Source organism: Muscardinus avellanarius, assembly GCF_963383645.1.
Source record: "Muscardinus avellanarius genome assembly, chromosome: 3".
Classification (NCBI taxonomy): Eukaryota; Metazoa; Chordata; class Mammalia; order Rodentia; family Gliridae; genus Muscardinus; species Muscardinus avellanarius.
This window is the reverse complement of record NC_137788.1, coordinates 137,360,114-137,386,558: the sequence shown is the minus strand read 5'-3', so window position 1 is coordinate 137,386,558 and position 26,445 is coordinate 137,360,114. Positions and strand designations below refer to the sequence as shown.

The window sequence follows — 26,445 nt, the reverse complement described above, 5'->3', positions numbered from 1 at the left end:
TTATATTGCCAAACAGTTGGAAGGACTTGGAGACCATGTATATAAAGTGCCCCAGGAAGGGCCTGGCAAATGGTGGGCTCTCCAGAAATTGTTGCATAATCTTCCCTTGTATGAGCCCACAAGGAAAGGCTCTCATTCTACAACATCACTTTCTCCCCTGAAGGAGCCAGCCTGAGGCTGGTCACAGATTTCCCAAAAGGCTGGCAGCCAGCCTGAGCGGCGGAAGGGAGGCTTCCAGCCTCGAGGCGTGGACCCTGCCAAGTCCACAGGGGAATGTACATGTACCACTTGATGCCCACTCTTCATCAGAGGGTGCTGAGTGGGTGGGAGGAGGGAAAGGGGAGTCCCCTGGAGCACCAATGAGCACCATCTCCCAGGAAACCCAGCCAGGAGGCAGCTGCTATGGAAACAGCTGCTGTCACATGTGCTCATCACTCTAGGCTCCAGAGAGAAATTCTCAGCATCTATTTAAGAGCTAATAAAATAATGATGGTCTTGCTCTCCCTCACTGCCCTCTTCCCCAGGCTTCTACCCCTCTTTCCCTCTTCCCTGCCAAGCTGCTCCCTGCCTCTTCGCAGGGCTTCCTGACCCCTCATCCCCTCATTTCCTTCCCATTCCCACCAGTAATTCTCTTTCCTTGCCCCTTTCTAGGTCTGTCTTCTGCTTTCTCCCATCATTTCTGTCTTCCTGTGTCTCTCCTGTGTCTCTGCTTCCCATGGCTCTGTCTCTTGGTCTCTCCTCCACAGTCACAGGTGGCCATGCTCAGGGACGGGTCCTGTCTTCCTGGTCCCTGGTCCAGGCCAGTCCAGACCTGTCCAGCTCGCCCTGATCTGCTTGGATTGATCTGTCATCCCCTCTAGACTGCAACCTGAGTCCTGTCGGTGTCTCGGCCCCCACCCACAGCCTGGTACACTGCAGGTGCTCCACCACCAGCGGGTGGGTGTGTCAGAGCCCTGGGTGGGAGGGGGATGGTGCTGGTTCAGGCTAGGCCTGTTTTCCTTTCCTTTCCTTTCCTTTTTTATTTTTTTTAAAATAAGTCCTCCCTACCCCTCCTACCTCCAAATTTGATCCAAAGGAAATTGCTCAACTGTGACTGCCAGGGCGTTACCATGGTTACTAGGTAGCACTTGTGGCTATGGTAACAGGAAGCTGCCTGTTGTCTCGGCAACGAGCACATTGATAGGGGATGGAGTGGCCCCTGATTGGTGCAGAAGCAGTGCATTTCCTGAGGGGAGGGGGTCAGATCATCACCTTCTCAGGCCAGATGGGCATCAGTACCCCTTCCTCCATGAACTGGAAAGCTGCTGTTTTTTCCTCCTGGCACTCAGCTGTCTGCCCCCCAACAATAACTCCTCACATCCCACGCACCCAACTCTTGGCAGTGTACCAAGACCTTTTGCGTTCCCATTACCTCATGTGATCCCCACAACACCCATGAGAGGAAGGTGAGACGGGGGTTCAATCATGAATTCACTTAGGGTGGTTGGGGGATGGGGACGTGGGGGGATATATACTAAAATCACCTAGGAGCTTTTTCAAAGTATACAGTCCCCTGGCTGGAGAGTCTAATATGGTTCCCAGGTGATTTGTAACCACCTGTGATTAGGGAACCCTTAAAAGATGAAACTGGCTGGAGGGGGGAAGCAATGGAGGGAGAAGTCAAGCTGCTTTCCAGGGTTATGGCTGGGGTGACTGGGAGAATCAGATTTGAGCAAAGAGATGAGCTCTGGTTTGGGTGTGTTGAGTGGACCTGTCTAGTCAGAATGCCCAGCAAGCCGCTGGGATCGCGGGGCTGAGGCTCAGGAGAGTGTGGGCTGCAGATGCGGAGCTCTGAGTCATCCTTGTGTGGTAGGAGCTGGGGCTGCGGGTGTGGATGAGACGATCCAGCAAGCTTGAAAAGCTCGAGACAAGTAAGGGCCGAGGAGGGCGCCTTCCAGAACTCCAGCACCCGCAGGACGGCGAGCCCAGGCAGGGGTGGTGGGGGCAAAGGCAAGGACTATGGCGACAGGGAAGCTTGGGCATGTTTTCTCCACTTGATGAATTGAATTTGAGAGAGAAGGTGGCTTACGTAACGTCATACAACCATGAAATGGCAGCGTTGGGGATAGATAGCACTAAATCTGATTTCCAGATTGTTTAATCTAAATAACACATAGCATTATAGTCTCAGTTTTAGACATAAAACACAAATGTGCAGTATCAATTACATCCTCCCACCCAATTCCTCTCATCCAAAGCCTTTATGGAAGTCTAGGAGCCAGAGAGATAGGCCTCACTCATCCCTGTTCAGAGGACAAGGCAGAAGAATCTCTCTAGCTGCCCCATCCCATCCTGTGCTCACACTGAGCTTCCGGCCACCCATCCCTCCATGTTTTAGCATTTCCTAAATTCCTGGGTTTAAGGAAGGAATCTCGGAGGAAACCTATAATGCCAGTGGGAGTGGTGGAACGAAGAGTTCAAAGGGGCCAGGGCTCCGATCCTGAGGAATCCAGGGGAGGTGAGGCCAGGGCTCCGGGACCAGTCCATCATTCTGAATGGGTGTGTTGGTCCAATGTCTTTCAGATGAATCGTCCGATCCAAGTGAAGCCGGCTGCCAGTGAGGGCCGAGGAGGTAACTTTCCTGTTTGATGAACTTCAGAGTGTCACTCATGCAGGGGATGGTGGGCTTCTCCTTCAGTCCTATCCACGCCTTATTACAAGATTCTCTCTGGGCCGGGGGGACAAATGGGGCCCCGAGTGGCTCAGCCCCCAAAACATCTCAGCCATCCCAGCTCCGAATGAGGAGGGGTGGGGTTCTGTAAAACAGAAGCAGCGATTGGGGATAGAGGAAGGGAATTCTTGGCCCCTTGTCCCTGGAGAATAGTCATCCCTGTTTTATCAGGTAGAAATGATAGGTTCTTTCAAAGGATCAGGCCAGAATTATTTCACCTTTTCCAGATTCTTCTAATTCTAGACAACCAGTCCATTCTGAGCAGAAGCCATTCATTCCTTACTGTGGTTGTCAGGTTAATAGTGGTAAAAGATGAGGCCGAGATGACAGGCTTTGTGCCATGTCAAGAACTTGACTCTATGCTAAGGACCATGGAAAGTCTTGGAAAGTTTTTTAACTGCATTATTTCCGGGTAGAGAGACCACTGCTTCTTAAGAACAGTCATGGCAGAGAACTTTCTAACAACCAGCTGGAATCTGGCCAGCTTCCATGCTGGAATGGCAATTCTGGCTTCTTGCGTCAGTGCTTGGTGTATTTCTCCTCCTTGGGTCTTATTTTGTTCCAAGGTCTCTATCTGCGTATCCCTCCTTGATGTCTGCTATCTCATGCCCTTGAGTAAGACTCTCTTCCTGTCTTTAACAAATCAGTCATAGATATGATGGATGAAAGAAGTCGCCCAAGATCAGGGAGAAAATGGAACCCAAATGGTATTCAAATCTTTTTGTGTGTGGTATTAAGGATTGATCCCAGGGGTATTTTACCTTCAAGCTACACACTCAGCCCTTTACATTTTTTTTATTTGGAAATAGAGTCTCACTAGGTTGCCGAGAGTCTTGTATGTTGCTAAGGCTGGCCTCAAACCTGTGATCCTCCTGCCTCAGCTTCCCAAGTACTGGGATTACGGTTTGTGTGGCACCATGCTGCCTTGATATGCATATTTATTGACACCTATTATTTCTGTACACCCTCTCAGACTTCAGCTCAATGTCCATACCTATAGGGGGTTCTGGTGGCTTCATGGCTCCATTGTGGAATACTGACACATCCTTTTAGATTCCCTGACCTTTGGTTTCTGATTCTTACTCCCTTGTCAAGATGTTATCACTCTCACTTTGTCTTGGAAAGATAGTTCCAATTTCCTCCTCCTTTCCACACACACGTACTCCTTTCTTGTCTCATTCTTACCAGACAGGTTTTTGAGATGTTCCAGGCTGCATACAAATCCTCTGGTTTGTATGTTCCAAGACTTTCTGATCCTTGGGAAATTCCGTTAGTTATCAATCACAAGACAGTCCCCTAGATAAATCACCCAAGAGTGTAAGAATAATCTGAGAAACAAAAAGGTTGATCTATAATTTATTCGACCTTCCAACCAACATCTTCGGAGGAACGTCACATAAGGAATACAAATGTGAGCAAGGAAGACCTGGCACCCGGCCATGTGCAGCTCTGTGCCCACGAGCAAGACAAGTAAACGAGGAGTCACGCTTCAGTGCAACCCGTGCTCCTCAAGGAGAAGTCCTAGGAGGACTGCGGGGTCACAAGCAAGGGGACCTAGCCCACTCTGGGAAGTCTGGTCTTGAACTTTTGCTTTTGAAATGTAACACATGGCCGGGCGTGGTGGCTCACGCTTGTAATCCCCGCGCTTGGGAGGCAGAGACAGGAGGATCGCGCAGGTTCGAAGCCAGCCTTGCTGGCTTAGGAGACCCTGTTTCCAAAAATAATAAAAATAGTTCTGGGAGTGTAGCCCGGAGATAGACGGGCTTCCAGGAACCCCAGTACCACCAATAATAATAATAATAATAATAATAATAATAATAATAATAATGAAATGTAACACATGACCAGTGTAGGACAGCCTGTCTCATTCAAGTCTTTGTTCTGGGACTCTAACCATTCTACAAACCTTCAGAATGAGCAGTCACACTTGTGCTGATATATTTAAGCCAGCGAGCCTACCTATTTTTATTATTCCTTAAAGCCCTTCATTTATAGTTGGTTAATAATGGTCTCTGAAGCCGGGCGTTGGTGGCACATACTTGTAATCCTAGTACTTGGGAGGCAGGAGACAGGAGGATTGCAGGTTTGAGAACCGCCTCCGAAAGTAGTGAGACTCTCATCAACCTAGCGAGACCCTGTTTCCAAATAAGAAATAAAATCAGTCTGGGGGTGTAGCTCGGAGGTAGAATGCCTCTGGGTTCAATTCTCAGTACCACACACAAAAAAATACAATGGTTTTTTTTTTTTTTTTTATCTGATGAGGATACTAGTGTTAGTGATAAGGGGATATTGAGGTAAATATAATTCTCCACAATGCCACTACTTCCTTCTGGAAGGGATTACTACATTTTTCTTCCCTTAAACAGAGATCTCCATCTAAGCTACAGGAGTCCAGGTAGGTAACCATAAGGGGGCAAGATTATCATCATTTAATAACAAATTTACTTTTATTTTTGTGGTACTGGAGGTGGAACCCAGGGGCTTTTCTACCTCTGGGCTATATTCCCAGACCTATTTTTTTTATATATATTTTATTTGGAAACAGGGTCTCACTGAGTTGCTGAGAGCCTCACTCAGTAGCTGAGGCTGGCTTCAAACCTATGCGATCCTCCTGTCTCAGCCTCCCAAGTGCTGGGATTACAAGTGTGTGCCACCACGCTCGGCAACAAATTTACATTTTAATTATATTAAATGTTGTTGTTGTTGTTATTGTCGTTGTTGTTATTGTTGTTTTGCAGGCCTGGGGATGAAACCCAGAGACATATGACTTCTGAGTTACACTCCCTGCCCTACTTTTTATTCTTTATTTTTGAAACAGGGTCTCACTAAATTGTGGAGGGCCTCACTAAGTAGCTGAGGCTGTCCGCGAACCATGATCTTCTGGTCTCAGCTTCTTGAATGCTGGGATTACAAGCATGCGCCACCATGCTCGGCTGGTTTATTTTTTATTTATTTTTTAAGTGGATCAGTAAGCCTAAGCAACTTAGCAAGACTCTCAGAAACCTAGAGAGATCCTGTTTCCAAATAAAAATAAAAAAGTGTTGGGGTATATCTGGGAGGTAGAATGTCCCTGGGTTCAACCCCCCCCCCCCAACAAAAAAAATTAGCACTGTTAAGAATCTAAGCAAATCTCTCAGGTTTACTTCTTTGGCCCAAAGATTGTGATTCCCCATCTGCCATAAAGGAGTATTCCATCTTGCACATATGAGCTTTTTTTTTTTTTTTTTTAACAAAAATAGTTACTGTATGTTCTGTCTTTTGAATTTTGATGCCAATGCAAAAGAGTAGCACTATTCTTACTTTTAATCAATAAACATGAGATTTGTGGTAGAATAACCACCATACATACTATATGTTGTGTTACATTTAGAAGTTATTGCTAATGCTTGGGAATTCAATGCCCAAAATACAATAATGATAACAATACATCAGGATCTGCCTGATGTATATATAACATTAGGCTCCTCTTCTTCCATGGCCGTCCCCCATAGCCTTGGAGACACTTTTATCCAAGTGCCAGTTATACACCCGGGCCTCTGTAGACTGTTTTAATGTAGCCCAGCCGGTTCCTATAAATTCTGCAGCCACGTTCCATGCTGTTGCATTATTCCACACTCTGGGCCTATATTTTACATTCTGTGGCAGTTACACATTGAGCAGTATACTATTAAAGGAAAATAATCTAATTTTTCTAAAATGAAACTATCTCCTAACACAGTAAAGGCACCCATTTCTACATCAAACAGACATAGTATGGAAAACTTTTTCCTCAGCATTTGGCTGCCTTTAAAGGTAGACATTAAAATGTTTGCAGAAGCTGGATGTGGCAGAACACCTATAGTTGTAGCTATTTGGGAGGCTGAGCTGGGAGCATCTCTTGAGCTCAGGAGTTGGTCATCAGCCTGAACAACATAGAGAGCCAGTCTTTAAGTAAAGTCTGCCTTCATAAAAACCCAAGGTCTGCCGGGCGTGGTGGCGCACGCTTGTAATCCCCGCGCTTGGGAGGCGGAGACAGGAGGATCGCGCAGGTTCGAAGCCAGCCGTGCTGGCGTAAGAGACCCTGTTTCAAAAATATAAAATAGGTCTGGGAGTGTAGCCCGGAGGAAGGAGGGCTTCCAGGAACCCCAGTACCAAAAAAAAAAAAAAAAAAAAAAAAAAAACCAAGGTCTGTGGATTTTAAAATGTTAATCTCAGACTACTTGAGGTCAAATCCCTCAGGCAATGGTGGTAACTAAGTAAGTTTATTTTCTATTTGTCATAGGGACTGCATTTGACTTTTCTTAACTTTATTTCTATTTTGGAAACACTAATAATAAGTTAAACCATAAGTACAGTCATACAGGAAAAGTACATTTTTAGTCATAAGATAAAATCTTCAAAATTATCGAACTCCTCTATGTTTTTTCCTCTCTTTCAAATTTCATAATATAAGCCGATGTGGTGGAGCATGCTTGTAATCCCAGTACTTAGGAGGCCGAGACAGGGGGGACAAAGGTTCAAGGCCGGTCTCAACAACTTAAAAAGGTCTCTGAGCAACTTAGTGAGACCCTGTTTCAAAATTCAAAAAATATAGTGTTGAAGGTGTAGCTCAGAGATGGATTCCCTTAGATTCAGCCTCTTGTACTGAAAAAAAATGATAAAATCAATGGAGCCAAGCGTGGTGGCACATGCTTGTAATTCCAGCATTTGGGAGGCTGAGACAGGAGGACTGTGGTTTAAGGACAGCCTCAGCTACTTAGTGAGGCCCTTTGCAACTCAGTGAGACCCTGTTTCAAAATAAAAAAATAGGACTGGGGTGTCTCTCAGAGGTAGAATGCCCCATGGGTTTCATCCCTAGTACCAAAACAACAACAACAAAAAAATCAGTGAATTCATAAATCACAACAGTAATTGCTCTGTTCTACTTCCCAACTTGACTGTACTTTTTACTCAGCAAATATTTCTGTATCCAAGATACCTAAGATACAAAAATACAATAGGTAATCAATCCATGTTCTCTTCGTGTGTGTGTGTGTGTGTGTGTGTGTGTGTGTGTGTGTGTGGTGTATCAGGGAATTCTACTCCGAGCTACAGCCCTCCCCCCGGCCCTTTTCATTTTCTTATTTTGAAACAGATCTCACTAAGGTGCTGAGGGCCACATTAAGCTGCTAAGACTGGTCTCAAACCTTCGATTCACCTGTCTCAGCCTCTCAAGTACTGGGATTACAAGTGTGCACCACCACACCCAGCATTTTGCCTCTCTTTTCTTTTCTTTCTTTCTTTTTTTTGGTGGTACTGGGGTTCCTGGAAGCCCTTCTACCTCTGGGCTACACTCCCAGACCTATTTTTACATTTTTATTTGGAAACAGGGTCTCCTAAGCCAGCGCGCACGGCTGGCTTCGAACCTGCGCGATCCTCCTGTCTCTGCCTCCCAAGCGTTGCCTCTCTTTTCTAATCTTGAAATTTGGTTTTATCCCTCCTAGCACCATTCTATAATTATTAAATGATTTATTCTTCTCCTCATCCTCTTCTTCCTCCTTCTTTTCCTCCTTCTTGTGGAGACTGAGCCACAGGGTATTCGACCTCTGCATTACATCCCCAGCCCGTTTTATTTTATTTTTTTGAAACAAGGTCTAGATTAGTTACTGAGGCTGATCTCAAACCTGTGATCCTCCTATCTCAGCCCACCAAGAACTGGAATTACAGGCATGTACCACCATGCCCAGCTTTTTAAAGTAATTTCTGCCTGAATTTACAAGGATTTTGTTAGATATTAGCCTTAGTTTTGATAATATATTATTATATTACTACCTAGCTATCTTTTACTATTACTATCTAGCTATCTTTTCAAATTCTTTCTAGGATCCCATTTTATTTAGTGTCTAATAAATAATCTTTTTTTTTTTTGTACTGGGGATTGAACCCAGGGGCATTCTACCTCCAAGCTATACCCCCAACCCTATTTTTTATTCTATATTTTTAAAACAGTGTCTCACTGAGTTGCAAAGGGCCTTACTAAGTAGCTGAGTGAGGCTGGCTGCAAACCTGTGATCCTCCTGTCTGAACCTCTCAAGTACTGGGATTACAAGCATGAATCACCATGCATGGCTAACAACTAATCTTTGAGTTAAAGTTGAGTGTGTGTGTGTGTGTGTGTGTGTGTGTGTGTGTGTGTGTGTGTTGCTGGGGGCCAAATCGTGCACCTGGTACACGCAATGCATACAAGTGTTCTACCACTGAGCTACAGCCCTAGCCCTAAAGTTGAATTGCAAAGTAGAAAATTCAGAATGTTATAATACTAGAACATATTCTCTGACTTAAATTAGATACGGACTTTAGCAGCAGTTGTCTTATCACACTTAGCTTACAGTCACATAAGTCTTCGGCCCTTAGACTTTAATTCTGAAAAGCCTTTTTCCCATGAAGGCTTGACTAAGTAGGTTTCACAGCAGTGCTTGAGATGTCTCTTAAGTTGGCTCTTCACTTCCCAAAATGTGTCCTATCTCTCAAGGTAAAGTGAGGCGCTTTTCTGCTGCTTGGCTCAGAGAAGATCACCCAAAGCTGATTTTCATCACACTATTCAGCAGGGTGCAGGGAACTCTAGCAAACCCCTCATAATATGACACTGCCTTTCGGGTACAGGCATGCAGCCTGCAAAAGTAAAATGCCTCTCTGAAAGCTCAGATTCTCTCTTAAGTTGACCTGGAAGCTGAGGCTTAGACCACCTTTTTTTGTTTTTTTTTTTTTTTATCTACTGGATCTTCTGGGTCAGGATAAAGAATATCTTCTGTTTCACTGAATTATATGGCTGTCCTTTTGCCAATACCACAGTTTTGAGTATTGTAGCTTTGTAAGAAGGATGTTGTTCTTTTTTCCTCCCAGTATTTTGTTTGGCTATTTGAGGTTCCTTGAGATGACATAGGAATATTAAGGTGGCCTTTTATATTTCTGCAAAAAACGTCATTGGGTTTTTCTAGGGATTACATTAAACCTATAGATTGCTTTGGGTAGTATTGATATCTTAACAATATTAAGTTCAATATTAGGATCCAATCCATGAATATGGGATATCTTTTCATTTATTTCAGCAACATGTAGTTTCAGTGTGCATGTTTTTCACCTCATTGGTTGCTTATTTCTGAGTATTTTACTCTTTTTGTTGCTATTCTAAATGGTATTGTTTACTTAATTTTCATTTCAGATTATTCATTGTTAATGTATACAAAGGCAACAGATTTTTTAGTGTTGATTTTGTATCCTGCAGCTTTGCTGAATTCATTTATTTGTTCTAACAGGTTTTTGAGTTTCTGTTTGCTTTCAAAATTACAGCCTTTTTGATGCTTATCAGATTTGGCCACGAGCCTCCATTTGTCCTGGATATTTCTTTCTTTTTTCCTTTTTTCTTTTCTTGGTGGTACTAGGGATTGAACCCAGAAGCATTCTACCTCCAAACTATACCTCTAGCCCTCTTTTATTTTTTATTTTGAACCAAAGTCTCACTAGGCTGCCAAGGGTCTCTAAAGTTGCTGAAACTGGCCTTGAACCTGCTGTCCTCCTGTCTCAGCCTTCTAAGTACTGTGATTACAGGTATGTGCCGCCATGTGGCTTGTCCTGGATATTCTTTCACTCCTTTTTTTAATCAGTCTTCCTTGGCTTCTTATATGACAGTCATCACTAATAACACCACAGGAGAGTTGCATTGCCACAACTGCTACCACTAGCAGGATTTTGTGGGGGTAGTTCTGAACTGAAAGGTGTACTACTCTTTTTCAGGATGGGCTTGGGGTTGGTGCTTAAAGGTTGAGACCTTCTATACTGTCCCTACATTTAAGGCATCTCACCAACATGCAAGTGAGTGGCTGTGAGAAGCAGAAACTTGAACACGTTGGGCAAAGCTGTTTCTTGAATGGCATCCCTGGCACTCTTTCTCTAGTAGATGGACTTGACTGACTCCACTTGGACCTCTGAGCTCTCCACCCTTCCATTCATTTGTGTGTTAGAATTCCTAACTGCTATGGCAAGCTGCAAAGGGCAGATTCACAGAGATGGGCTTCTGAGAGCCGAAGCCACTTGTTTTGAGTTAAAAAATAGTTGGTAGAAGAACAAGAAGTACACATAAATTGCCAACAGTCTTACTATTCAACTGCAAGGTTTTCCAACTATGTCTCAATCCCACACTGATGCTGTCTTCCAATTCCTTTCATTCCATGAAGGTTGAGCCTTTATATTTGATATTCCCATCTCTCTGGGGACCTGCCCACCATATGTGGGATGCTCTTATTCATTCATTCATTCATTCATTCATTCATTCATTCATTTTTGCGGTACTAGGGATTGAACCCAGGAGCATTCTACCTTAGAGCTATGCACCAGCCCTATATTTTATTTTTTATTTTGAAACAGGATCTCACTAAGTTGTGGAGGGCCTCACTAAGTAATTGAGGCTGGCCACAAACCCATGCCCCTCCTGTTTCAGCCTCCCAAGTACTGGGATTGCAAGCATGCGCCACCGCATCTGGCTAAGGATGTTCTTATTTAGACATCTCTGACCCTTTCTTCTTCCCTCTCTTCTTTCCTTCCTCCCTTCTTTCATTCTTCCCTTCATTCCTTTGTGTATGTGATACTAACTGAATCCAGGGCCTTGCCCATGCTAGCCAATCACTGAGCTACATCCCCAGCCTTTTGTATTTTATTTTGAGACAGGGTCCTGCTAAGTTGCCAAGACTGGCCTCAAGCATGCCATTCTCTTGCCTAAGTCTCCCCAGTAGCTGCAGTTACAGGCATGTGGCGCTGCATCAGGCTTGTAGCATCCTCTTTTTATCAAACGGGTAGAGTTTGACTCTAAAGGAAATTCATTTGTCTAGGCTATATCCCATCATTATCATCTCTCTGTGTGAGCATGAATCAGCCCTATATCTTCAGGGATGTGAATTTGGAGCCTTCTACTTAGGGGTACAGCCTGTACCTTCTTTGATCTCTTTAGGCTTCTTTAGAAAACATGTCCCATCTTTTCTGGATTACCTGTGGTTCATGGTCACTGTGGCCCAGCTCATCCTCCTGTTAAACACTGTCAGAGTCCCTGTAAAGTGGCCAAGAAGATGCCAGGATTCAAGATGACACCTAGGATACAGGAAGCACAGAGCCCGGCCTGTAGTGGGTAATCACTTTAATGTCAAATCCTATATAGCTCAGAACCACAGGGTCAGTGCCCTGACATGAAGACAGAAATTCTTAATTCAGGAAATTCTCAAGGGGAAAGAAGGACCAGGGAATTACATGGGCTGTGATCTAAGCTTGAGCTGACCACCATCAGCATAAAGGAGCAGCAGGGGAAGCACAGATGGAGGATCAGATTACCACCACCCACCAAGCCTCTTCCCTGAGTTAGGGCTCCATCTGAGAGGGAGTTCCGCTTCTTACACAGGTTTACCTGGATGCTGGCTCAGGTGGCGTGACATCCAGGTGTGATGGGCAGACACTACCCAGTGATACAACTGCACTATAAATTAGGGTATCAGGGCTGTGAAGGCTCTGTGATCTTCTCTAGCCCCTTCCAGGCCTTCAGTAGTCACATGAACATGTATTAGTGTAATAGCTCAGAACAAGAACACTAACTTCTGGGTTTAATTCCCTGTCCCCAGTGTGAAGGCAAAGCCATGAACTCAGACTGGTCAAGAGATTCATGAAAGACCTTCCCTGTCTTCTCGGGTTTCTGAACAGGATGATCTCAGACCCCCTTTATACGTTGTTCTTTGTCTTCTAGGTCAGTGGTTCAAAGGGCTTTTCTTGCAGTCCCATCCAGGGCATCCTAGGGGGAGATCTAGCAGGAGGGACTTTAGCCTCCTTTTTCTGGCTTCAGTCAGAGCAGTTCTACTTTTCTGCTACATTTGGAGTTTCATCCCAATATTTTTGTTGGAACAATGTATTCCACTGATTTAAAAAAAAAAAAAGGTTGGGAAACCAATGACCTGTTCCAAGGGCACTATTTTGTGGCTAACACCCCCAGAAGCAAAGAATAATCACTGGACTTTACTCTTGCCATGAAAGGTTGGCTCCTCCTCCAGAACTTCGGCCAGACATGTGTTACCCACTCCTCTCCTTTGGGATCCCTGGCTAGTACCTCTCTGGACTGGGGCCAGGACTCTTTCTGCTGAAACATATTTTACCTGCCACATATATGAACTGCAGCCCCCCCAACACACATACACGACATCAACAAATCGACAAACACCTCATGATCCCCAGGGCAGCCTAGGCTGAACCCTAAACCACACAGGTGAAATATGGACACACATATCCTTGTTGGGGACCCCCCTCTACTCACTTTGGTTGGTCTCTTCTTCCATTTCATTGGCATTTACACTTCAGTCTATGACCTCTCCATCAGCCTGGTATCCTGGCACGCAGAATCCACCCTCCACCCCATCTGCCTACCCAAACTAGTCAGGGAATAAAGGAATCTGAGGTGGGTTTTCCTGAACTTTCGGATCTTAACAAAGGCGCCTGAAGCCAGATTCCCACCCACCGTGTCTCTTTGAACATGTATTGCCCCATATAGGGGCAAGCCCCATCCCAAATTCAGAGACTTACATGAAAACAAGAGGGTCTGAGTCTAGCCACTGTCACCAGGCTGGCCAGTCAAGGTGAACTTCTTGTCTTTGGACCCAGTCTGAATACAAACGCCTTTTCTGAGCTGCTCCTCCTTCATACTTCCAAAATGGTCTGAAACAGCATTTCTCAAACTCTTAACAGGAAGGTCAAACATATAAAATGATGCTTATAGGGCTTTACTCGCCCAAAGATGTCAAGACTATTCCTTCCCACAGAGCAGCAGTGAGCCATCCAGCCCCAGGTTTTCCTGATGCAAATCTGAGCTGAGTTCCTGTGGTCTAGGTCGGCCTGTAGGTCAACCTGCCCCGCCAGGGGACCCAGTCTAGGAGCCAGAGTCCAACTTTCCTCACAGAGCTGGACAGGTGAAATGCCTTCCCAGGCTCTTCAGGGTGCTCTGGGAGTCTGGGGAGGCTTGGGGTTCCCAGGTCACTCCTGGCTTTGCCCCCAGAGGACCGGAAGCTGTTTGTGGGTATGCTGGGCAAACAGCAGAGTGAGGAGGACGTGAGACGCCTGTTCCAGCCCTTCGGCCGCATTGAGGAGTGCACCGTCCTGCGGAGCCCCGATGGCACCAGTAAAGGTGACCGAACTGATTTCCTCATAACCATTTCTCACTCCGGGCCACGTGACCCTTTGTCCTCTGTGGCCCGAGCCACTCAATCCCTTTCTCCTGCCCCAGGATGTGCCTTTGTGAAGTTCGGGAGTCAAGGGGAAGCCCAGGCGGCCATCCAGGGTTTGCACGGCAGCCGGACCATGGCGGTGAGGGCGGGTGCCCCGCGCACGGGCAAGGCCAGCGGGGCGGGACGGGCTCCTCCTACCCCCTGCGCTCGGTGCCCGGGGCCAAGTGCCTGATGTGGAAGGCGCTTGGCCCAGACTAGGGCTGGGGTCAGGACCGGTCACTGCGGCCTCCCCTGCCCTGCCCAGGGCGCCTCGTCCAGCCTCGTGGTCAAGCTGGCCGACACAGACCGGGAGCGAGCGCTGCGGCGGATGCAGCAGATGGCGGGGCAGCTGGGCGCCCTCCACCCCGCGCCGCTGCCGCTAGGGGCGTGCGGCGCCTACACCACCGCGGTAGGTGCCTGGTCCAGGCCGGCAGGCGGCTGGGCCCAGAGAGGAACTTGGGAGCGGGGACAGCTGCCCGCCGCGGAGCCCTCCAACCCGCCCTCGTTCCTTCCCAAAGATCCTGCAGCACCAGGCGGCCCTGCTGGCGGCGGCGCAGGGCCCGGGCCTGGGCCCGGTGGCCGCCGTAGCAGCCCAAATGCAGCACGTGGCGGCCTTCAGCCTGGTGGCCGCGCCGCTGTTACCCGCAGCAGGTAGGGCGATACGGACAGAGCCGAGGCTGGGAGGGGCCGAGGGGGCCACAGCCTGACTCTGCCACCTCTTCCATCACCAACAGCCAACTCCCAGCCTGGCAGCGGTCCTGGGGCGCTCCCTGGTCTTCCTGCGCCCCTAGGGGTCAATGGATTCAGCCCTCTGGCCCCCCAGACCAACGGGCAGCCGGGTTCCGAGACGCTGTACAGTAATGGGCTCTCCCCTTACTCAGGTGGGCCACCTCACCCTACCCACCCGGATCTCCCGGAAATGGAGTAGGGAACAGGGGCTGCGGGCAGGGCCCTGTTTGGGGGAAGGGATTCCCTAGTCATCCCCGTTGCCTCCCACGGTGGCCCACCACCTCCCACACTCCCTGGGTCTCTCACCTGCCCCAGCCCACCCACCTTCACCATGGGCCTGGTGCCCCTCTCTCCCCAGCCCAGAGCTCAGGTGTGGCTGACCCCCTGCAGCAGGCCTACGCTGGGACACAGCACTTTGCAGGTTTCACTTGGGCTTTGGGGCCTGGGGAGGCTGAAGGGTCCCAGAAAGAAATAAGGATATTGAGGGAGGATAGGCTCTGTTCTGAAGAGTCAACCCTCCCCTCCTAATCACTCTCACCCCCAACAACCTCTCTGGGGGCGAGGGTTATGGTGGATTGGATTGAATTGGTCAAAAATGGCCAGGCACACGGGGCCCTGCTTGGCTCCAGGGAATCACTGCCTATGCCCACCTCTGTCCCCAGCAGCCTACCCGTCGGCCTATGCCCCGGTGAGCACAGCTTTCCCCCAGCAGCCTTCAGCCGTGCCCCAGCAGCAAAGAGAAGGTGAGGGACTAGGGGCTGGAGATCAGGGCCTGGTGGGGCTGGACTCAGGGCCCCTGGAGATCAGGGCCTGGTGGGGCTGGACTCAGGGCCCCTCTCCTGAACCAGCCCCCTACTCTTCCCACAGGCCCGGAAGGCTGTAACCTCTTCATCTATCACCTGCCTCAGGAGTTTGGTGATGCGGAGCTCATACAGACATTCCTGCCCTTTGGAGCCGTTGTCTCTGCCAAAGTCTTTGTGGATCGAGCCACCAACCAGAGCAAGTGTTTTGGTGAGCTGAGCCCCCATCCCCAGGCCTTTCCCACTCCTGGCCTCAGGATTCTCTACAGGCCCTACAAGAGGCAGCGGTTTGCAGACACCATAAAGTGGGGTCACAAACTAGTGACGGAGCTAAACCTATACCAAGCCTTATTTCAGCTTCACCTGGGAAGCTTACGTGTCTAAGAAGACATTTAACAGGTCAGGGTTTGAAGTTGGTCAAAGCAGAAGGAGTCTGGCTCTGGGATCAGAGATGTTCTCTAACTCCACCTATAGTTCCAAGGACCAGAATGGGAGTGGAGAGAGACAGCCCAGCCAAGCCAGGGGAAGAAAAGGAAACAACCCCCCCCACACACACACACACTACCCCCTTCCCTCAGCATTGCTTCCTGTCCTTCCAAGAATCATAGGAATCTCAGGCTACGTGCCTTTAAAAAGAAGTGTGTGTCTGTGAATGTGTGTATGCATGTGCACACACAAACAATGGAGGGGTATGCATTTGATGGAACTGACCTGGGGGCTCAGGAGTTGAAAGGGTTGATCAGAGAAGGAGGCTCTGCCAAGCAGGGTTCCCAGCTAACCTCTCTGCCCACCCTCACCCTAGGGTTTGTTAGTTTTGACAATCCAACCAGTGCCCAGACTGCTATTCAGGCCATGAATGGCTTTCAAATTGGCATGAAGAGGCTCAAGGTCCAGCTAAAGAGGCCTAAGGATGCCAACCGGCCTTACTGATCTCACTGACCAGCCACGGAAAGGTGAGTCTCTGGTTGATGTCAAGCAAATGGAGCCCGAGTGGCAAAACCCTCCTAGCCTTGATGTTGCTTTGGGGACGCCCGCCTCTGAGAAAGTCTGGGATAAAGAGAAGAGCCCAGAGCTAGGTGGGATCCTTGAATAGAGACTTTGTGCTTTTCCTACAATCCAAGGACTGAGATAAATTTATCAGACAATATCCCCACTCCCATAATCTGGGAGAACAGTTCTAGCAAATTCAACGAGTGCAACTCCAGATATGCCACAGGAGGCCACAGGAATAGAGAGATCCCTTCTATAGAGGGTGGAAGAAGCAGGGTTTAGGCCAGCGTGTGAAGTTCTGCAGGCCATGAGTTCTGACTTTGTACAGAATGTGGTAGAGAACCACTGAGCAGTTGAAATAAAGAAGAGACAAAGCCGGGCGTGGTGGTGCATGCATTTAATCCCAGTACTTGGGAGACCGAGATGAAGGATTGTACATATGAGGCCAGCCTCAAAAACTTAGCAAGACTTTGTTCCAAAATAAAAGTAAATAAATAAAAAGAGCTCGGGGGGCGGGTACAGCTTACAGGTAGAAAGCTCCTAGGTTCAATCCCCAGCATGAGAGAGGGAGAGAGGAGAGAGGAGAGGAAGAGAGGAGTTCTAAGGGCTGAGATCATGGCAGTGAGTGTGGCGATGAGGATAGAGAAGCACATATGCTCAAGAAGCCAGATGCAGTGGTCCACACCTGTAATGTCAGTACTTGGGAGGCTGAGACGGGAGAACCACAGGTCTGAAGCCAGCCTCAGCAACTCAGTGAGGCCCTCATCGATTTAGTGAGACCCAGTTTCAAAATAAAAAAGGGTGGGGGGTGTTGCCTGGAGGTAGAGCACATCTGCATTCAATTACCAGTACACACACACACACACACACACACACACACACACACACACACCAAAATATGCTCAAGAGGCAAGGTCTGTGGGGCCTAGCAGGTGGTGGGCAGAGAGAGGGCAAGTTCTGGGCCTGTCCATGCATAGAGATAGATGCCTGCAGCTTTAGAGGTGTACTTCCTGTCCCTGCCCACCCTGCCTCACGTGAGCTGGCCCAGGAGCCCTCCGCAGGGTGTTGGCCAGGGTCATCTGTTAGGACCCAGGGTCTGGCTTCAGTGCAGCGGCTTGCTGCCAGGAAGAGCAGCTGCGATGCGAGTCTCCTGTCTTTCCCGCTAGAGTGATTGTTGCCTCCTCCTCTCTCCTTATCAATGACTACCTCGCCACAGAAACTGAAGAGTGAGAAGAAAGGAAAGGAAAAGCACAGAAATGCTGGAGCAGCCCTTCCGGAAGGAGCAGCTGCAGACGGAGGTGGATCGGACCCAAGGCTGGGGCCTGGGGCTCAGGCCACTCAAGAATGGCTCTTTTCAAGTGGGTTGTTCTGCGCCTGGAGCGGAGAGCTCAGGCTGGCAGGGCAACCGGGGCTGGCTGCGGATTGACTGTCTAGGGGACCCTGCAGAGGGCCTTGGGGGTGCCAAGGGTTTCTCCATAGGGAAGCCTGGATTTACTTCTTTTGAAATCATATCATTCCTTAGAGTTTAGGGACCAAAGGACTATTGCTTTTTTTAAGAATATATATATATATATATATATATATATATATATATATATCTATATAAATTAAAGCAGAGAACAAAAGAGAGAGAGAGAGAGAGAGAGAGAGAGAGAGAGAGAGAGAGAGAAACAAAAAAGACAGTATAGAGTCTCATAAAAGCTGCCTTTAAATATCCCTAGGAGACAGGGTGAAAGGGACCCTTGCTAGCCCCAGCAGAGGCAGAGGGAGGCTGTGGATGGATTGTCCTGTGTCTTACCCCCTTTTAAACCAACCCTCCTGCCCTTCTAAAAATAATTAAGGACTCGAGGTCCAGGCTCATGCTCAGGCATCAAGAGGGTATGGAAGCAGTGTACCCACAGTCCCCAGTCTCCAGACTCATCATCCCTATGAGGCTCAGGAGGAGTTCTGGCCGCCTTGGGTTCACCATCCTGAGAGGCCCCCTGGGCCAGCAGGAGTAGGAACCTTCCTTTCCTGCGGAACGACTGCTTCCCCAGACCAGAAGATGGAGGGATTTTGTCCATGTAAGCCTTTTCCTTCCCAGTTCAGATAGACAGAGGCCTTGCCTTTGGCTGAGCCAAGACACCCCTGTTTCTCTTCCCCTTGAGCCAGCCCTAGTGTCCCCTTGCTCCAGGCCACCTTCTGTCTCTTAGTCTAAGTGTGCCCACCTGTAGAGTCGAGATATACTTAGAGGGCTGTGACAACAGACTCGGAAGGTTTGCTACTGTATATACTGCCATTGAGAAGGGGATAATTTTCAATATGTAGAAGCTTCAGAATTAGAGGTCCCTCTTTACCCAGGACCTGGGAGGGAAGTAGATGTTTTGCCAAAATACTTCTTCATTCCTTTAAAAGTACATCTTTCCTATGCAAGAGTGTCTCATGTGCTTATCCAAGGTGCTTCTAGATGGTGAGCAGTGTTCAGCTTTAGAAGTGGTGTGTGCTCTGTCTGTCTGTGTCTGTCTGTTGTATACAGTGGGTGCCATATAAAGCTGATCAGTGGTGGTGCTTCCTGCCTGCTTCTGTGAGATGGGCAAAAGATTCAGCTTAGAACATCATGACTCACCTTGCCTTGGTCAGCCTTTCCCGGGCCTCAGGGCCTTGCACATGTTTTTCCCAGGAGGATCATTTCTCCACCCTGAAGACATGGATAAGCCTAGTTTGAGGCCCTGGCTCTGTGGGGAACACTTCAGTCCCCAGATGTTGCTGAAGCCAGGGGCCTCCGGTCTGATATCACTCAGATAGTAAAGGATGGCTGGGACGGGGTTGGAGGGTTCTTCCTTCGCAACAGTTTCTAAGAAAACTTGTTCCCACCTGTTCTTCTGTCTTTGACTCATTTTTGGAGGGAATGGGAATGAAAAATAACATGACCAGGTAAGACCAAGTGTGTATCCACAAATAACTTCCATATGAGAGAGGAACCTAGGGCGAGGCTATGTGCATTCCAGCACAAGGCTGAAACACAGACAGAGTACCCTGGACATAGGCAGAGATGTGTAGCACCTGCACATTTAAACAGATGTTCACCTGGAGGCTTGCAGTCCTCCCGGTGCTAGGTACTAAGCATGGTGCTAGGTGCTAGGGCACATGGCAAGTACTTAGAGTACAAGGCAAGACAGACTTTCAATGCAGATGCAACAGAGGGTCACATGGAGTCCGTGCCAGAAAGAAGAGCACCTGATTAAGGCTTAATTAGTGAGGGAGATCAGAGAAAGAAGTCCTGAAGGAGATTAAGGAGGAGGAGGGTCATCAAGGATGAACTGGAACATTTGGACAGCTACATCATTTTGAAAAATTATCTTTATTAGCAAGTAGTAAGAATTATTACCACTTATTTCAATGGCCATCATGTTGCAAATATTGGGCACAAGACAAGCCTCTTATCCATGAATCTTATTACTGAGTCATGTCAAGACACTTGGATCAAAATAGCATTTAAAAGATTTGGCTTCATATTTTAGGGTGTGGATTGGCCGACTGTTTGACTCCAAAGCCAGAGGTTGGTGTGATCTAGATCAGGGGTCAGCAAATTATAGCCTGTGGGTCAAATCTGACCCAGGGCCTATTTTTATCTGATGTATAAACCAAGAATGGTTTTCGCATTTTTAAACTATTTTCAAAACAGAACAAAAAAGAAACTGGACAGGGGCCATGTGTGGATTACAAAGCCTGGAATCATTATCTTGTCCTTTAGATCAAGGTTTGCTGAACTCTGGTAAGATTAAGGCAAGCTTGTATGATGTCTCAGTTTGAACAACATGGTATTTTTGTCTCTGTGTGTGCATGTATTAGATTGGACCTTTTCAGTTGAAAACATCAAAAACCTAATTCAAAGCGAGCCATGGTGGCGAATGCTTGAAATCCCAGCATTTGGGAGGCTGAGACAGGAGGATTACGGTCCATGGACAGCTTCAGCTACTTAGTGAGGCCCTTTGCAACGCAGTAAGACCCTGTTTCAAAATAAAGAATAAAAATAGAGCTGGAGATGTTTCTCAGGTATAGAATGCCCCTGGGTTCCATCCCCAGTACTGCAAAAAAAAAAAAAAAAAAAAAAAAAACAACGTTCCAGGCATGGTGGTGGCGCACACTTGTGGTGGTGGCGCACACTTGTAATCCCAGCATTCAGGAGGCTGAGACCAGAGGAGGATTGTGGTTCATGGATAGCCTCAGCTACTTAGTGAGGCCCTCTGCAACTCAGTGAGACCCGGTTTCAAAATAAAGAATAAAAAATAGGGCAGGGTACGGTGTAGCTTGGAGGTCAAATGCTCCTGGGTTCCATCCTCAGACTCGCAAAGAAAAAAAAAAGTGCCTAACAATGCAAGATTCTGGACCCAATCAAAATCATACCCACTTCCCAACAGGAGAGAAAACAGAGCCATATCCGGTTGCTTTTCACAGTCCAGGGGCCCTTGGTAATGTGCAATTCTTGATCAGATCTGGATGTGACTACTATGTCTAATTTTTTTTTTTTTTTTTTTTTTTTTTGGTGGTACTGGGGGTGGAACCCAGAGGCTTTCTACTTCCAGGCTATCCTCCCAGACCAATTTTTATATTTTATTGGAAACAGGGTCTCATTAAGTTGCTGAGAGCCTCACTAAATAGCTGAGGCTGGCTTCGAACCTGCGTGATCCTCCTGTCTCAGCCTCCCAAGCGTGGGGATTACAAACGTGCGCCACCACGCCTGGCTACTATGTCTATTTTTATCTATGGCGAAAAGATAAATTTAGCTACCTCTATAAACGATATGGAAGAAATAGTGGAGGAAAATAGGATTATAATTTTTTTTTTTTTTGGTGGTACTGTGGGTGGAACCCAGGGGCCTTCTACCTCTGGGATACACTCCCAGACCTATTTTATATTTTATTTGGAAACAGGGTCTCTTAAGCCATCTGAGGCTGGCTCCAAACCTGCACGATTCTCCTGTCTCAGTCTCCCAAGCACGGGGATTAAAAGCGTGCGCCATCATGCCTGGCTAGGATTATAATTTTAAAAAGCTCTTTGATTTGAAACCAGGCACAGTGGTGTACGCTCACAATCCCAGTACTTAGGAGACTAAGACAGAAGGATCACAGGTTCACAGCTAGCCTCAGCAACTTAGTGAGGCCCTCCACAACTTAGTGACACCCTGTTTTAAAATAAAATAAAATAAAATAAAATAAAATAAAATAAAATAAAATAGGGCTGGGAGTGTAGCTCAGAGGTAGAATGCCTCTGGGTTCAATCCCCAGCACCACTAAAACAGAACAAGCAAAAAATACCCTCTTCCACTTGAAATAAAGGAAAAGAGAAAGCAATGGACACTCATCTACCATATACTGCACAGTCTTCTGAACAGTGGAGTGAATTTCATGGCCAACAAAACTAATCGCTCTTGGTCTTTCCCATGCAGAAATATCTTCTATCAATTAGTCTTTATGGCTATCTCTGAGAGGATGGTCCATCTAGAATTGAAGCATCCTTCTTCCCTTTAGATGCATGCCTGTCATACCAGTACTTGGAAAACTGAGACAGAGGGTTGCAGGTTCAAGTTTAGTCTCAGCAATTTTTTTTTTTTTTTGGTGGTACTGGGGTTCCTGGAAGCCCTTCTACCTCCGGGCTACACTCCCAGACCTATTTTTGCATTTTTATTTGGAAACAGGGTCTCCTAAGCCAGCACGCGGGGCTAGCTTCGAACCTGCGCGATCCTCCTGTCTCCGCCTCCCAAGCGCGGGGATTACAAGCGTGCGCCACCACGCCCGGCAAGTCTCAGCAATTTAATGAGACCCTTGGCACTTAGTTTTTAAAAAGAATAAAAGGAAAAGTGGTGGCACATGCTAGTAATTCCAGTATTCGGGAGACAGACTGGAGGATTGCAGTTTTCGGACAGCCTCAGCTACTTAGTGAGGCCCTCCACAACTTAATGAGATCCCGTTTCTGAATAAAGAATAAAAAATAGGGCAGGGGGTGTGGCTGGCTCAGGGGTTGAATGCCCCTGGGTTCCATCCCCAGATCCAAAAAAAAAAAAAAGAAAAAAAGAAAAGAAAAGAAAAAGGAAAAGATTTGGGGGTGTAGCTCAAAGGTGGAATGGCCCTGGGTTCAATCCCCAGTATTGAAAAACAAAAGACAAAAAAGAATCTTCCTGAATTTTACTTCGTGAGTCTTGACTCAGACTTCAGAAATTATAGTTTATGTCTATAGCATCACACTTTGACAATTCCTCTCCCCCTTCCCTAGCTTCACGGTTTCCGTATGGTGGTACTCACGAAGAGATCATTCTTATTTGACTCATGACTCATTCATGCTTCAGTGACTTTGGCACTGACCAGTTAATCAAAACTCCTGAGTGGTACTGGTTCCTAAGTCCCAGCCCCAAGGAGATGTTTAGGACAGGACTGAGGCAACTGTGCAGGCACTCATTCTGGCCAGCACCCTGCATCTTGCTCCACCCTCCTCCCACCAGCCATGGCCTGTTAACACACTGAGGCCACATCACCAAAGGATTTCTGAGGGGAGTCTTTCGGCTGACACTGAACCTATAGGTTTGATAACCTCTAGAGCTGGGGACTGTGGGCAGAGTCTTTAGCCTTCATCAGGGTTCTAAAAGTGAATTTCTCTCTCTGGATACAGCCCTGGCACCCTGGATATAGGGATAAAAGACCTTTGGTCTGAGATGGGGTTGTTTCTTGCTCTGCTGTGTGCTCTGACCAGACCTGGAGGCTCAGCCTCTACTCACTGCAATAGAACACGCATGTGCTATCCTCCAAAAGAGCATGCTAGGGATGTGGAGATCACAAAATGCCTTTGATTCTTTCCAACCTCAGTTGTAACCTTGAGGCATCCACTCGTCTGACTGCATGGCCTCCATTGTGATCTGGTCAAACTCAGCAGAGACTCAGAGGCTGTTTGTGGCCCCTGAGCCTCTTCCCATGGCCAGTATAAGCATACATCACAAAATACAGCCTGACATTCTTTGGGAGAGCCAAGGAAGGAGGAAGCCTCTTGGAACCAAGGAGCTCAGAGACCGTGCAGACCATGCAACTGCCTTCCAGCCTACAGCTTGAATCTGGATTTGCCCTTTGAGCTTACATCCTGGAAGGGCTGAGCCTGGTGGGGTTTTGTTTGTTTGTTTGTTTGTTTGTGCAAAAAGATGACCAAATCTGTGTGATTAATGCAAACTCAGAAAGGGCATTAAGCAGGCTGGGCATGGTGGTGCACTCTTGTAATTCCAGTACTTGGGAGGCAGAGACAGGAGGATCACACACATCAAATCGAAGCCAGCCTCAGCTACTTGGTGAGGCTCTCAGAAACTCAGTGAGACCTTGTTTCCAAATAAAATATAAAAAATAGGAGCCGGGTGTAGTTGTATATGCTTGTAATCCCAGCATTTGGGAGGCTGAGATAGGAGGATTGCAGTTCATCATGGACAGACTCACCTACTTAGTGAGGCCCTTTGCGACTCAGTGAGACCCTGTTTCAAAACAAAGAACAAAAAAAATAGTGCTAGGGGTGTAGCTTGGAGTGTAGAATGCCCCTGGCTTCCATCTCCAGTACTGCAAAAAAAAAAAAAAAAAAAAAAAAAAAAAAAAAAAAAAGTTCTGGGAGTATAGCCTGGAGATAGAAGGCCCCTGAGTTCTATCCCCAGAACCACACACAAGGAAAGAAAGCCACTCTTCTCCCTGTCCATTGCTTCAAGCCTGACCAGAGCCTTTGGGCATCTGTAGAACTTTAAGCCTCTGTCTTCTGTTCTCTAGAGCTGCCTAGCAATACAGGTACCCAGAAGGCAGGATGCAAGCCTAGGTCAGGCTTTTCCCAAATGATGTCTTAGGTACTACATAGAACGTGCAGAAAATGCAGGGGAACATGAAGAGAGCCTGTAGAGTGAGTCTTGACTTCCTTGGGAAGTAGCCCAGATATGGCCTGACCTAGTGGCCTTGGCACTGGGCCCTTGAGAGAAGGCCAGCGGTCTGGGCTACATTTGCTGCACTTGAATAGGAAAAATCAGCTATGACCGCAGGATGTTTTTGCTATCCCACTGTTAGGACCCAGGGTTGAAATAAGGACTTTGACCATGTCTTCAGTCCACTAGAAAGCAGACTCCGAAGAAGCATTATAATAAGGACAGTTTTGGGAGGTGGAAGCCCAGGCCACTGAGGGGGAAAAGAGACAGGAAGTGATGCGAGAGGATGCATTACAGTAGTGCGTGAGCCATGGAGAAAGAGCAGGTAACAGGACAGTGACAGGCTTGCTTGCTAAGCACATGGTGTTTGCAAAGAGAGGCTGTGATTTGGAGCAGTTCACCAAGGGGAGATTTCGGGAGGAATCTTCCATCTGTTCCTCTCTCATCAGTTTTCCACTGGTCAAGGAACACCTTACAGTGAGCTAACTCCTCTCTACTTCTCAGTTGAATTGTTTGCTTCCTGGGTAGCTGTTGGAAAAGTCAACTCCCATGGTCTGCCATGTGACATTTCTACCACAGACATGAAAGTGGAGGGGCTACTTGGCATAAGTAGAGAGCCAACCAAGAGAGAAAGAAGGTGGCCTGGGGAACCATAAAGATGCATGGGTTTGTCCCCAATACATCTCACCTTCTCCCACTGGATTCACTTACTTACCTAGAGGTAAAGAAGCCTTCCAAGTGGCTCGGAGGATCAAGATCTCCTGCTCCCTTTTCTGAAACTTCCTAATCTCCAAGATTTCACACGTCTGTGCTTCTGTTCTCGATCACTTTAGTTTAGAAAGAGGATTTGACTTTCGCAATATACAAGATGCATTACCACCACCACCACCACCACCACCACCACCACCACCATCATCATCATCATCATTTGGTACTGAAAATTGAACCCAGGGGCATTCTGCCTCCACACTACAACCCTCCAGTCTTTTTTTATTTTTTATTTTGAAGCAGGGCCTCATAAGTTGCTGAGGCCAGCCTCAATCCTGCAATCTTCCTGTCTCAGCCGCCCAAACAGTGGAATTACAGGAGTATGCTACCACACCCAGGATGAGATGCATAATATTTTGACGCTTGACAATCTGGATCACTGGCTTAAAGCAGAAGGGGCGACTCTAAACAAAGCCATGCACTGTTGTGATTCTTATTGAAAATCTCAAGAACAACATCAGCATCCAGATGTTTATTTCGATTTGGTCTCTGAAATCTCCATCTTTGATTGATGTTTGGCCTGCATCTCAATATAAAATAGATCACTTAACCACCCAACTTGACATCACATAACGGTGTTTTCTCATTTACAGCCAAGGCTGATGAGCTGCCCCACTGGGTCCCTTTGCTCTAGTCACATCAGCTCCACATTTTAGAGACTGCTGCCCGCACACACCATTCAGTCTTAGTATTTCCACTGGTTCAGTTGCAAGTGATTGGAACCAACACAAAATAGCTTAAGCAAGAAGGGACCTGAGAAGTGTAGTAGCATCACTGACCACAGACAGATCTGAATGGGGGGGGGGCTCAAACAAATGTCAGTGGCTCACTCTTGCTCCATCTCTCAGAGCTCTGCTCCATTTGAAGCTGTAGCTCCACTCTCCTACCAGAGGAGCACTCCCTCCACATGGCACAGAGAGCGGAGTGCCAGCAGTTTCAATCTCATATCCTCTTTGCACTGTAGCCTCCAAAGCAAGAGAGCTCCGAGGAGGAGCATGATTGTCTCTACTTAGGTCACAAACCTCTACATACCTGAAAAAAATCGCTTTGGTCAGGACAATGGAGTCCTTTGGCCAACCGGATGGGTCATGTATCCATCTCCATGGGGCAGAAGGGGGCAGAGACAGAGATGATATTGTGACTGTGAGCCCTAACGAGGGTACTCATGAAGTGTAAAGGTGTGTTTTGTAGCTGGGCGTAGTGGCGCATGCTTGTGATCCCAGCATTTGGGAGGCTGAGACAGGAGGTTCACGGTTCGAGGACAGTCTGAGCTATTACTTAGGCTCT

At 47.3% G+C, this 26,445-nt stretch overlaps 2 protein-coding genes across 8 annotated transcripts in view; both read left to right on the top strand.

Moving 5' to 3' along the window:
* The window catches only part of CELF6 (CUGBP Elav-like family member 6), a gene marked incomplete at both ends in the record, with an annotated part of 28,199 nt that extends 11,784 nt beyond the window's left edge, over positions 1-16,415 (top strand). The window contains 10 exons of one of the 7 annotated variants that reach the window (XM_080692002.1): positions 2,563-2,611; positions 13,749-13,877; positions 13,977-14,056; positions 14,222-14,365; positions 14,475-14,607; positions 14,691-14,837; positions 15,044-15,106; positions 15,348-15,428; positions 15,553-15,696; positions 16,288-16,415. In XM_080692002.1, coding sequence (XP_080548128.1) covers positions 2,563-2,611; positions 13,749-13,877; positions 13,977-14,056; positions 14,222-14,365; positions 14,475-14,607; positions 14,691-14,837; positions 15,044-15,106; positions 15,348-15,428; positions 15,553-15,696; positions 16,288-16,415 — 1,098 coding nt within the window. The remainder of the gene's footprint in view (positions 1-2,562; positions 2,612-13,748; positions 13,878-13,976; positions 14,057-14,221; positions 14,366-14,474; positions 14,608-14,690; positions 14,838-15,043; positions 15,107-15,347; positions 15,429-15,552; positions 15,697-16,287) is intronic. The other 6 variants (XM_080692005.1, XM_080692004.1, XM_080692003.1 and 3 more) reach the window with 6 other exon arrangements.
* A 1,316-nt stretch (positions 16,416-17,731) lies between these two features.
* The window catches only part of PARP6 (poly(ADP-ribose) polymerase family member 6), a gene marked incomplete at both ends in the record, with an annotated part of 60,917 nt that continues 52,203 nt past the window's right edge, over positions 17,732-26,445 (top strand). Inside the window, one exon of the mRNA XM_080691652.1 lies at positions 17,732-17,833. Coding sequence (XP_080547778.1) covers positions 17,732-17,833 — 102 coding nt within the window. The remainder of the gene's footprint in view (positions 17,834-26,445) is intronic.